Below are 12,772 nucleotides of genomic sequence, written 5' to 3' on the forward strand. Positions count from 1 at the left end.
ACGGAGCCCGTCCAGCTGCGCAGTGAGGATTCGGCTCCCGGTGGTGACACATGGCTCCGCTCCCGCACTGGTTTCCTGTACTGTGTCACTGCTGGTTGTGTAAGTGAGCGCTCGGTATCACTAGGAAGTGTGTAATGCCGGCGGTGACCGCAGAGTGCTCGCTGTGTGACCCTGATATTACAGTGATCAGCGGCACAGCTACCGGCCCTCTCGCCACCGACTGTCAAACATGTCCCAAGTCTGCGACTTTCTTATACGGTGCTGAAAATGTCCAATGATGGGGCTACAAACGTCCGCCTCCCCAGACTTGCATGGGACTGCTGGAATGATAAAGCTCAGGATCTTTATCTGCTGAGTGAGAGTTAAAGGGCTGGTTCACACCACCAGTTTTCTCGTACGAGTGTGATCTTTGGTTTCCAGGGATGGCATCGTACCTAGATATTCTAGAGGCCTGTGCACATGGCCACTTTTGATCCGAGTATCGGACCGAATAATCAGACCGCCGCTGTGAGGTTTAGCAGCAGCATCAGCGGCTGCAGGTCGCTAATGTGGGGGTCTCTGCAAGTAGGCCTGTCCAGCCTGAACCCAAGGTTGACCTCCCGGACAGGTTTTCATGAGGTAGGGACATGTTTTTTGTATTCAAGGAGACATGCAAACTGTATTTTAAACTTCGTCCTTACTCCTCCGAAAATGAGGAGCAACGGGTTGGTATTGTGATCTCTCTACAGCAGGGAGATCCTCAATCCTGGGCGTTTTCGTTACCGCAGGTTTCGGTTTGTCTCCAGTCTGTGGAGGTTTTCTTTTTGAGCTCTGGCCCTCATCTATGATGACCCTGACCGAGTCGCCTTGGCTGAGTCTAGGCTACATCGCCTTCAGCGGGGGAATCGGTCAGTGGAGATGTACAGCTCTGAATTCCGTAGATGGCGACGGATTCCAAATAGAATGACTCAGCCCTTAGAAGACAATTTTGTGAGGATCTTACTGAAAGGTTGAAAGATGCCTTGGCAGTATATGAAACCCCTCAGTCCTTGGAGGCTGCCATGTCATTGGCTATACGTCTTGAAAGACTCCTTCGGGATAGACTGGTGCGACCAGCTTCTTCAGGGCTGCCTTATCTGGGTTATGTACCTCTGCTGGGGGAGCGGTCTGGGGGTGAACCAGTACAGGGGGAGGTGGAGGAGCCTATGCAGTTAGGGGGTGTCTCTACATCATACATCTCCCCGGAGATTCGCAAGAAAAAAGGCGTATGTTTTTTTGTGTGGGGAAAAAGGGACATTTTGTTGGGACCTGTCCTTCAATTCCTAAACAAAAGGAGACTTGATTAACTCTTGATAGTCTGGAGTTGGATATACAAGGGGTGCATTTGTGGCCAAACTGCAGTACCCGCTTTGTCCTGACAGCAGAAGTGGTGCTAGAGAGCAAAACCGAGAAAATTTCTGTGTTTGTTGAGATCAGAGCTGGGGTCAGCTTGGTTGATGCTGAGTTTGTGAAAACTCATGGTCTTGCTTACTGTACTTTAGATAAACCTATTTCCTTCTTTGCCATTGACTCGGCACCACTTGCACAGAAAGCATTTACTCAGATTGTACATAATGTAAAACTGAGGGTGGGGTCAGTTCATTGTGAAATCATTCCTTGCTATGTTCTGGACGATCTTCCCACACCGATTATTTTGGCTATTCCTTGGTTTGTTAAACATAATCTGTTGGTGGATTGGCAAAACGTGTAGATTATTGAATGGGGAGATTACCGCCATGAGAACTGTCTAGATATTTCCCTGGCTACTTTCTCTACGGGGATACTGCCTGCTTTTCTGTCTGGTTTTGAGGATGTTTTTTCTGAGAGGGGTGTCAGGATTTGCCTCCTCATCGTGCTTATGTCTGTCCTATTAACCTAAACCCTGGAGCTAAACTACCGAAGTCCAGACTGTATAATCTTTCTGGCCCTGAGAGACAAGCCATAAAGGATTTCATTCCGGAAAGTCTGGAGAAGGGACATATCAGACCCTCATCTTCGCCCGTGGCGGCAGGGTTCTTGTTTGTGAAGAAAAAAGATGGCAGTTTACGTCCCTGTTTAGATTTCCGGGAATTGAATCAAATTACCATCCGTGATCCATACCCTCCTGATTTGTTCAGCCAGGTTGTGGGAGCTAAGGTATTCTCCAAGTTGGATTTAAGGGGAGCCTACAATCTGGTTAGAATCGGAGAAGGGGACGAATGGAAAACAGCGTTCAATACCCCGGAAGGACATTTTGAGAGTCTGGTTATGCCTTTCGGTCTGACCAATGCACCTGCTGTATTCCAGCATTTCATAAATTATATTTTCCATCATTTGGTGGGGAGGTTTGTGGTGGTCTATCTGGATGATATTTTTTTTTACTCACCTGATTTTGAGATACATCGGTGGCATATTAAGCCGGTGCTCCAGATATTAAGGGATAACAAACTTCATGCCAAACTGGAAAAATGTGTTTTTGCTGTTCAGGAGGTGCAGTTTTTGTGGTACTTGCTGTCCTATTCGGGTTTTCAGATGGATCCGGAGAAGATCTGTGCAGTCTTTGATCGGGAACGTCCCGAGAACCTGAAGGCTCTACAACATTTTCTGGGCTTTACTAAATTTTACTGGAAATTTGCTCAAAATTACTCATTAACTGTGAAACCCCTTACTAACATGACTAAGAAGGGGTCTGATTTTTCCAAATGGTCGGATGCCTCCCTTGAGGCTTTTTCTTCCCTAAAGCATCATTTTGCCACTGCACCTATACTCGGTCAACCCGATGTTTCCCAACCCTTTATTGTCGGGGGTTGGGGCTGTGTTGTCTCAGGGTCCGTCCCCTCGTAAATGGCATCCATGTGCTTTCTTTTCTAAAAAATTGTCTTTGGCTGAGAAAAATTATGACGTGGGTAATAGGGAACTTTTGGTGATCAAATTAGCGTTCGAAGAATGGCGACATTGGTTGGAGGGGGCTGTCCATCCTATTACTGTTATTACTGACCATAAGAACCTGTCATATCTCCAGTCAGCTAAATGTCTCAAGCCTAAGCAAGCCAGATGGTCCCTGTTTTTTAGTGATTCAATTTTGTTGTCACTTTTCGTCCAGGGGTCAGAAATGTCAAAGCTGATGCTTTGTCCCGGAGCTTCCCTGGTGGTGGTGACCATGAGAACCCTGCCCCGATATTACAGAAAGGGGTAGTCATTTCGGCACTGTATCCTGAACTGGAAGGTGGGGTGTTGGAGGCTCAGGGGGACGCCCCTGCCTCCTGCCCTTCAGGAAAGTTATTTGTACCATCTAATATGCGCCGCAAAGTAATTAAGGAACATCGTAACTCTGTGCTTGCTGGGCATGGCCAGGTGGTAAGGCAACCACGGACCTCCTCTCGTCGTTTTTGGTGGCCGGGGTTGCATCGGGATGTGATTGAACACGTAGCTGCTTGTAGTATTTGTGCGCGTTCTAAGGTTTCGCATACCCGTCTGTCTGGTACTCTTCTTCCGCTACCTATCCCTAGTAGGCCATGGACACACTTGTCCATGGATTTTATTACTGACCTTCCGGTTTCTGCAGTTAAAACGGTGGTTTTGGTGGTGGTAGATAGGTTCAGTAAAATGGTTCACTTCATTGCATTACCTGCACTTCCAAATGCCAAGACACTTGCTCAGGTGTTCATAAAGGAGATTGTGAAGCTTCACGGGGTTCCCTCCGATGTGGTGTCTGATCGGGGGACCCAGTTTGTTTCCAAGGTCTGGAAGGCATTCTGTTCTCGACTGGGGGTGCAGCTGTCCTTTTCCTCTGCCTTCCAACCTCAGTCGAATGGTCAGACCGAGTGTGTCAATCAGAATTTGGAGACCTACCTCAGGTGTTTCATCTTCGAAAATCAGGAGGATTGGGCATCCTACTTACCGCTGGCAGAATTTGCCATTAATCATCAGCAAGAATCCACTAGCAGGTCACCGTTCTTCAGTGCATACAGTTATCACCCACAGTTTGGTAACTTTAGTGGAGGAGGACCTTCAGGAGTTCCCGAGGAGGAACGGTTTGGTTCGTCACTCTCCCCGGTATGGCAGGTTGTGCTGAGTAATTTAAAGATCATGGGAGACCGGTATAAACGTATGGCTGACAGAAAACTCGTTGACAGGTCCGGACCTGAATGTGAATGACTGTGTGGTTGTCTACCAGGAATATAAGATAGAAAGTTCCTTCTTGGAAGCTGAGACCTAGGTTTATTGGTCCCTATAAAATAACCGCCGTCATTAACCCAGCAGCGTTTCGTCTTGAACTTCCTCAGGCTCTTAAGGTCCACAACGTGTTCCACAGGTCCTTACTCAACAAGTATGTGGAACGTCTTGATACCTCACCTCTACCACCTCCCCCAGTAATGGTTGATGGTAATCTGGAGTTCCAGATTTCGAGGATTGTAGATTCTCGTCTCCAATGTCGTTCTCTACAATACTTGGTGCACTGGAAGGGCTGTGGTCCAGAGGAGAGGATGTGGTTTTCAGCATCAGAGGTGAATTCTCCCAGGTTGGTTCGTTCATTTCTCACCTTTTATCCTGAAAAACCCGGTCCTGAGTGTCCGGAGGCTACTCATAGAGGGGGGAATACTGTCACGTGTGTCTTAAGTGACAGTCACCCTGCAGTTGGTTGCAGGAGATCTCTTCGTTTGGCATTACAGACAACTTCTGAGAAGCTGTATCTCTAGGACCCAGCGGCTACCTTCCTCTGGCTAATTAACACCCTGGCCTGGGTGTATAAATACCTGCTGTGTGCAAGAGGGAGGTACTGGCGATATTCATTACTCCTTGTGCAAGAGCAGTACTTCTTCCTCTCTGGTGCTAGAGGACACGTGCGCATTTGCCTGGAGTCATCTAAAGCGAAGCGATTTTTCCCATGTTTGTCCCCCCTTGTTGTCTTTAGTGTGTAGTGGGGATCGACTAGCGTTCATCCCCTCTCTTCCCTAGCCTGAGCCTAACGCCAGGGAAAGACAGGGTGAGGTACTCGTTCTGCGATTTCCCTCTTCCCTTTGTGTTGGACGAAGTCTTTACCACACTTTGTGTGACAGGATGTATGTAGTCGGAGGGGGGGGGGAGGTCTGGCTTGCAGGATATATGTAGTTGGGGGGGGTGGGGGGACAAGAAGGTCTGGAGTTCTGGATGCTTGTAGTTGGGGGGGGGGGTGGCAAGGAGGTCTGGCGTTCAGGATGCTTGTAGTCGGGCGGGGGTCCTGATTGCGGTCCGTGTGAGAGGGGAGGGGTGGAAGATGCTTGTAGTCGGGGTGGAGGAGGCCGCCGTCTGCTTGCAGTTGTGGTTTGGGTTCGCCGGATGCTTGTAGTTGGGTGTCTGGCGTATAGGATGCTTGCAGTCAGTCAGAGTTGTGGGGGAAGCTGCCTGATGCCTGTAGTTGGTGTAAAAGGAGGGGGGCGGGGCAAAAGATGCTTGTAGACGGGGTAGGTGACACGGTGTGTGTGGGGGGAGGGGGACGGCACTAACTGCTTGTAGTTGGCGGGGTTGCCTCATGCTCGTGGGGGGCTCCGGATTCCTATATTTGATATAGGGGTCCTCTGGAAGTTCCTGGTAGTTTAAGTGGGGGTAGCTGGCTGCTCCTGGCCGTCAGTGGGGTGCGCTGGAGCTTTGTCATCAGGGTGGGCCGCCTTGTGTGGGTTGACATTTCAGTAAAACATGCAGGATCCTCACTATTCAGCCAGGAACTAGTGATCAGAGCCAGGAATACATCTGGTGACCGGGAAAGAAATTTGTGAAATGTGTGAACCTGCCCTAAGGTCTTATTTATCATGGACACTCCAGCATCGGTTTCACTATGACAACACTTCCTGGCCTGTGTCCTGACAGTTCAGTATTTTCTCAGTAACTGTCCATATTCTGCTACTATCAGTGAATGTGACATGAGGGCGGTAACTTTACCGCGGTCAATGATGTGGACGGTCACTTTCACCCACACGCTGGGCATTATAGATCAGCTAGTTGCCCATAGCAACCAATCGGTGCGCAGCTCTCATTTTAGCAGAGCTGTGTAAGAGATGTAAGCTGCACTCTGGTTGGTTGCTATGGGTGACGAGGCCTGTTCCTCTGTTGTGATAAGTGAGGCCCTGTATCCCCAGTGCCGGCTGAGCCGGTGTTCACAATGCACAGTTCCTGCGATGCATAATCTTGTAATCTAGCCGAGGACGCGACAGGCGGCCGTACAAGTCTCCATCCTTTATCAGGCCTGCTGCAGTACACCATACGGGCAGGGCTGACTCGGCAATATACAGGCATCAGCAGGAAGCCACCTCAGCACTTGTGGCTTTCTTCAGAATCCAGTGCTGTCATCAGGCGGCGGGGAAGGGGTGGCTGCCGAAGGACAGGTGGCGGGGAAGGGGTGGCTGCCGAAGGACAGGTGGCGGGGAAGGGGTGGCTGCTGAGGGACGGGCGATGGGGGAAGGGGTGGCTGCTGAGGGACGGGCGTAACACTACCTAGACAACACAGGGTGAGGGTATCACAGCGTGGCAATACTTTATTGAACCACAAAGCGGACAATAAAGACACTGAACAGTCCCAGCAAATACCCAAGATGGTACAACATTACACAGTCTCACCCTTCCTTCTCCGCCCGCCTTGGATAGAACAGCTGCAACTTTGGAGACTTCCAGGGCCGACTACCTCAACCAGTGGTCCCCTGCTTCTGGCGGGCCCCCACAGAGAGGAGGTAGTGGCAAGCTTAGGAAGCTAGCAGTCCACTGAGGTACAAGACCAGGAGACCCATGGGTCCCACCCTGACCTCTACGAGTGTTTCCATGGGGCCAGGCGACCAGTGGGTCCCTCCTGGCAACTCCAAAACAACATATCCATGGGGCCAGGAGACTTCCTCGTCCTCTCCTGGACTCCCCAAAATGTATCCATGTCTCTCTGATGTTTAATGGAGCAGATCCGTATCTTTCCAGTCAGGGCTGATACCCTTAGACTAGAATCATGTAGAATACAAATCTGTGTCTCTTTGGATGCCATGATCCATCTACCTTTCTGAAGGATGTCGCTCATTCTCCTAGTAAAGTCTTTCTGACTCTCTGTTCCAAGACTTCTCTGCTACAGAAACACATGTCCCTTTTTAAATACACATCCACAGGTTAAGAATTAGGGATGATATTTTTCCACAGGGCTTGAGTATCCACAGCTCATCCCCCAAGATTGACTGGCAAACACCCTACAATTGTAGTTAACATATCTAGAAAAGATTCATTGTTCTAGGTAATCTATTTACATACTTGGTATCACAGGGGCTCTTGTAAATACACATCATTGTTTCAGAATCAAAGAGCAGATAATATTCAGGGTTATACAAATAATAGTCTGTGTTAATCAACTAAAGAAGAACACAGATTAAAGAGTCAACATAAAAGTAAAGGTATGTTGCTCTTGCCAATAGAAAGTTTGTCTGGCATAATTAAGATTTTACTCTGTATCGTCACACCCTGCTTTGTTTTGGGTTGTTCTTGCAGACTGCTGACATTTGGCATGTCGCGGTGTTCACGTGCGGCGCTGTGTACCGGGAGAGTCTGGTGCTTGTCTTGGCTCGGTCTATAAAGCCCAGAGTAAATATGGCACATCCTGAAGTACGGGCCTTGTACAGCCGCCTTCCAGAGGCATGGTGATGGGACACCCTATATCTTGGCCCCGTGTGGGGTGCCGCTCCGTCCTCCATCTCTACAGGACATAAAGTATAATTTCTGGACAACACTGGCATAGGTTTATTGAGCCGCACACCTCCCAATAAAACAGGCGCCTGTCACTACAGTGTATTGTGGTTTAAGACAAGTGTATAAAAAGTAAATTCTGCTGTGAATGTCATCGGCTCCCTGCACCGTAGAGGTAAGGAGGGGGTGGATGAACGTCTGGGCAAGATCGCACCTAATAATGCCGCTGTCAGTGATCAGAGGCAGATGCCGGCTGTATGACGCTGCCGCTCCTGAGCTGCACACACCCGCACCTGCTACATGGTTGGTACAGCCATCACTGGGCGCCAAGGGTTAAAATGAAAAGTAGATTTATCTGCTATACTTTTGGGCAGGCGGTTGTTTGTTATCCAACTTTTTGGATGGAACCAAAAAAACAAAAAACAAATCCAGAGCAGGATGGTAGTGATTCACGGTCAGTGTGCCGCCCTCGCCGCTCCCCGAGCAGTCACTTGTGGGACAGCGGACCTTTTTTATCTATTATTTTATATCCTCAAAATGTATAAGTGTATGTTGCTGTTGCAGACACGGCTGCACTTCTTTTTCTTTTTCTGTTTTTTTTTTTTTTTTTTTTTTTTTACTTTATATCACCAACACACACAAATGGCATGAAAGCAACGGAAAGTGTCCCGCGCTGATCACTTCTGCATTATATTTGTCTTGCAGCCAAAAAAAAAAAATAATAAATGCAAAAAGTAAAATGCTTACATAACCGGTTTGACTTAAATATGGTCCAAAAGAAATTTAACTTGTACAATTTCCTTAGCAGCGCGTTCAGCGGCTCAGATCGGTCCTTTTCGGCAATGTTCTGCACCGCGCTTACTGTCCGTGAATCGGCCGGAGACTTTCTAGGCTACTGTCGGAGGCTGCAGACCCCACAATCCTCTTTAAGTACACATTCATAGGAAATGGAGGTTATTGTGTTCGTTAAAGCGGTTTGTCTCCACAAGATAAATGTGCTTTGAAAAACAAACAAACTTTGCAATTTGTTATTAGTTTCCGGCTCGTTGCCAAGGGCACCGGCCACCTCCTCAGTCTCGGAGGTGGCATATCTAGTCAGTGAGCGCAGTACGTACAGGTTCATTGAATGAGCGCTCCATTCTTTCAGTGGTGTGGGTTTTTATTTGTTTGTTTTTTGTCTTTTTTGCCACTGAAAGTAATAAGAAATTGCAAAGGAAAGCTGAAAAAACGCAGCATATTTGCAGTTAAAAATGCCCTGTGTGAACATACCCTTGCAGTCAGGACTGTATAAATCCTGCAGAGGAGACAGGAGTTAATCTGCGGACCACGTCCATCTTCAGCGGTCTGAAGCCTCTGTTATCCAGAGGGGAGAGGCTCCTGCTGCAGACGGTTCTTTGCCGATGAATGATGGACAGACCTGAGCTCCAGAGACAAAGGATTGTTTTTTTGGTTTATGCTCCTTTTTTTAAGGGCTTTGTTCACATCGGAATTCATGTCCAATTCAACAAAAAAATGGCGGAAACCTGATGGAGCTCGGTATAGTCAATGGTATGCGTTGGGCACCGCTGATTTAAGTCTATGGAGCAGGACAACGTCAGTAATGAGCTCGTGTGCGAACAGGGTCCAGAACTTGTAGATTTGGCGGAATCTTCTTGAGGACTTGTGTTTCCTCCTAACCATTTTACGTGTTTTTACTCTCTTGCAGATGGTACAAGCTCCATTCAAAGCCAGGAAAAAAAGAGAAGGAGCGCGGGGAGCTCCAAGTGTCCATTCAGTTCACCAGGAACAGTCTGACAGCCAGCATGTTTGACCTGTCCATCAAAGACAAACCCAAAACTCCTTTCGGGAAACTGAAGGACAAGCTGAAGGTCAAGAAGCTCTCACAGATGGAGTCGTCTTCTGCCATCGTGCCGAGCAACATCGGCCGACTGGACAGCGATGATGAGGATGAGAAGAAGCCAAAGTCCAAAGCAGCAGCGTTCTTTAAGGGACGTCTACGGAAAAGCTCCTTAACCAGGTCCAATACGTCTTTGGGCTCGGACAGCACCATCTCCTCCACAAGCGGCACCATTCCCACCAATGCTGGAATCTCCATAGTACTTCCCGATGTTGTCAAGAAACCTGCCAGCAGAAACAGCAGCGTTTCCACCGAGCCCACCGGTAAATGACTTCTGTGTCAACCAAAATGTTACAAGTCTCATTACTAATGCTGGATTTTTTTCCTTCCCTGTTGCTGGTATCTCTCCAGACCAGCCTGATCTATTTTGATGCTTAAAGGGGTTGTTCACTTTTTTTTTTTATTCTTACTTTAAATGCATGTACTTTGGGCTAAAAATAATTTTTTGCAATTTCGATTTCATTAAAAACTTTGTATATCCTCTGATTGCACGATCTATTGCCGGCTGCAGTATGAGTGAACTGAGACTGTCAGTGAGCTCATTCTGACGGCCAAGCGGGAGCCCCTCTCAGCTGAACTGTGACTACCGATCACATGAAGGATGAGTGAGCAGGAAAATGGAAAAAGGGTGAAAAGGGTGGAACAGCCTGAATAAAATTTATTTTAAAAAAAAAGTATCTTTAGCCTCAAGTACATGCATTAAAGAAAAAAAAATATTATATATATATATATATACAGTACAGACCAAAAGTTTGGACACACCTTTTCATTTAAAGATTTTTCTGTATTTTCATGACTATGAAAATTGTACATTCACACTGAAGGCATCAAAACTATGAATTAACACATGTGGAATTATATACTTAACAAAAAAGTGTGAAACTACTGAAAATATGTCTTATATTCTATGTTCTTCAAAGTAGCCACCTTTTGCTTTGATGCCTGCTTTGCACACTCTCGGCATTCTCTTGATGAGCTTCAAGAGGTAGTCACCGGAAATGGTTTTCACTTCACAGGTGTGCCCTGTCAGGTTTAATAAGTGGGATTTCTTGCCTTATAAATGGGGTTGGGACCATCAGTTGTGTTGTGCAGAAGTCAGGTGGATACACAGCTGATAGTCCTACTGAATAGACTGTTAGAATTTGTATTATGGCAAGAAAAAAGCAGCTAAGTAAAGAAAAACGAGTGGCCATCATTACTTTAAGAAATGAAGGTCAGTCAGTCCAAAAAATTGGGAAAACTTTGAAAGTGTCCCCAAGTGCAGTTGCAAAAACCATCAAGCGCTACAAAGAAACTGTCTCACATGAGGACCGCACCAGGAAAGGAAGACCAAGAGTCACCTCTGCTTCTGAGGATAAGTTTATCCGAGTCACCAGCCTCAGAAATCGCAGGTTAACAGCAGCTCAGATTAGAGACCAGGTCAATGCCACACAGAGTTCTAGCAGCAGACACATCTCTACAACAACTGTTAAGAGGAGACTTTGTGCAGCAGGCCTTCATGGTAAAATAGCTGCTAGGAAACCACTGCTAAGGACAGGCAACAAGCAGAAGAGACTTGATTGGGCTAAAGAACACAAGGAATGGACATTAGACCAGTGGAAATCTGTGCTTTGGTCTGATGAGTCCAAATTTGAGATCTTTGGTTCCAACCACCGTGTCTTTGTGCGACGCAGAAAAGGTGAACGGATGGACTCTACATGCCTGGTTCCCACCATGAAGCATGAAGGAGGAGGTGTGATGGTGTGGGGGGGCTTTGCTGGTGACACTGTTGGGGATTTATTCAAAATTGAAGGCATACTGAACCAGCATGGCTACCACAGCATCTTGCAGCGGCATGCTATTCCATCCGGTTTGCGTTTAGTTGGACCATCATTTATTTTTCAACAGGACAATGACCCCAAACACACCTCCAGGCTGTGTAAGGGCTATTTGACCAAGAAGGAGAGTGATGGGGGGCTACGCCAGATGACCTGGCCTCCACAGTCACCAGACCTGAACCCAATCGAGATGGTTTGGGGTGAGCTGGACCGCAGAGTGAAGGCAAAAGGGCCAACAAGTGCTAAGCATCTCTGGGAACTCCTTCAAGATTGTTGGAAGACCATTTCCAGTGACTACCTCTTGAAGCTCATCAAGAGAATGCCAAGAGTGTGCAAAGCAGTCATCAAAGCAAAAGGTGGCTACTGTGAAGAACCTAGAATATAAGACATATTTTCAGTTGTTTCACACTTTTTTGTTAAGTATATAATTCCACATGTGGTAATTCATAGTTTTGATGCCTTCAGTGTGAATGTACAATTTTCATAGTCATGAAAATACAGAAAAATCTTTAAATGAGAAGGTGTGTCCAAACTTTTGGTCTGTACTGTGATAGATAGATAGATATATATATATATATATATATATATATATATATATATATATATATATATATATATATATATATATATATATATATATATATATATATATATATATATTATAATGTGTGTTTATGTAATTTTTATATAAAAAAAATGCCCTGTTTGAGGTCTGGTTCTGGCATCTGGTCTCTCGGCCTCTGGCGTCTTTCCTCCCTGCAGCGCTGTGCTAGAGGCTGTGCTGTATCAGAGGCACTGCTATACTGCTCGCTCTCTGCTGACCTCTATCTGCAGCTATGGGTACTGCAGGCCAGTGATACTGAAGTACGTGTTCGCCCAGAGGCGTCTGTTAGTAATGGAGCTGCTGCCTGACGTCTGTCCTGGGTCTTCATGCTGAATCTTGAAAGCTCAAAGTATGTAGAAAAAAGAAATGGGCCTTTTTTTCTTGTTGCTTTTCAAATAATATCTCCTGCTCGAGTGTTTTGTGTTCAGCTCGCCGACTATTAGTAGCCCGACTCCCCCATACACCTGACTAGGCAGAGGGAAGAAAGCGGCAGCCGGGATCCTCTCTGTGACCGACTTATCCCTGAAAATGAAAGGATCGGACGTAGACAAATCTACTGCCTGATCTTATCTTCCTCGAAGTCGTCTGTTGGAGACCAGCCCGGACCCCCCCCCCCATCCCGTACACGTAAGGCATTTAGTATGTATGGTGGCCTTCAGATCTACACTTCTGAGAGACGAACTGGTCATTCTTCCGGTATTACACAGATACATGGGGCTATATAAAGGGAACCTGTGACCTGGGGCAGTGTGGACAATCTATAGAGCA

At 46.9% G+C, this 12,772-nt stretch overlaps 1 protein-coding gene across 2 annotated transcripts in view; it reads left to right on the plus strand.

Moving 5' to 3' along the window:
* The window catches only part of RAB11FIP5 (RAB11 family interacting protein 5), a 118,327-nt gene that overhangs the window by 76,602 nt on the left and 28,953 nt on the right, over positions 1–12,772 (plus strand). For both annotated transcript variants that reach the window (XM_073649453.1, XM_073649458.1), the window contains one exon: positions 9,392–9,846. In XM_073649453.1, the coding sequence (XP_073505554.1) occupies positions 9,392–9,846 (455 nt within the window). The remainder of the gene's footprint in view (positions 1–9,391; positions 9,847–12,772) is intronic.

Source organism: Phyllobates terribilis, unplaced genomic scaffold, assembly GCF_046119375.1.
Source record: "Phyllobates terribilis strain yellow unplaced genomic scaffold, ASM4611937v1 Scaffold_1__5_contigs__length_1240528914, whole genome shotgun sequence".
Lineage (NCBI taxonomy): Eukaryota > Metazoa > Chordata > Amphibia > Anura > Dendrobatidae > Phyllobates > Phyllobates terribilis.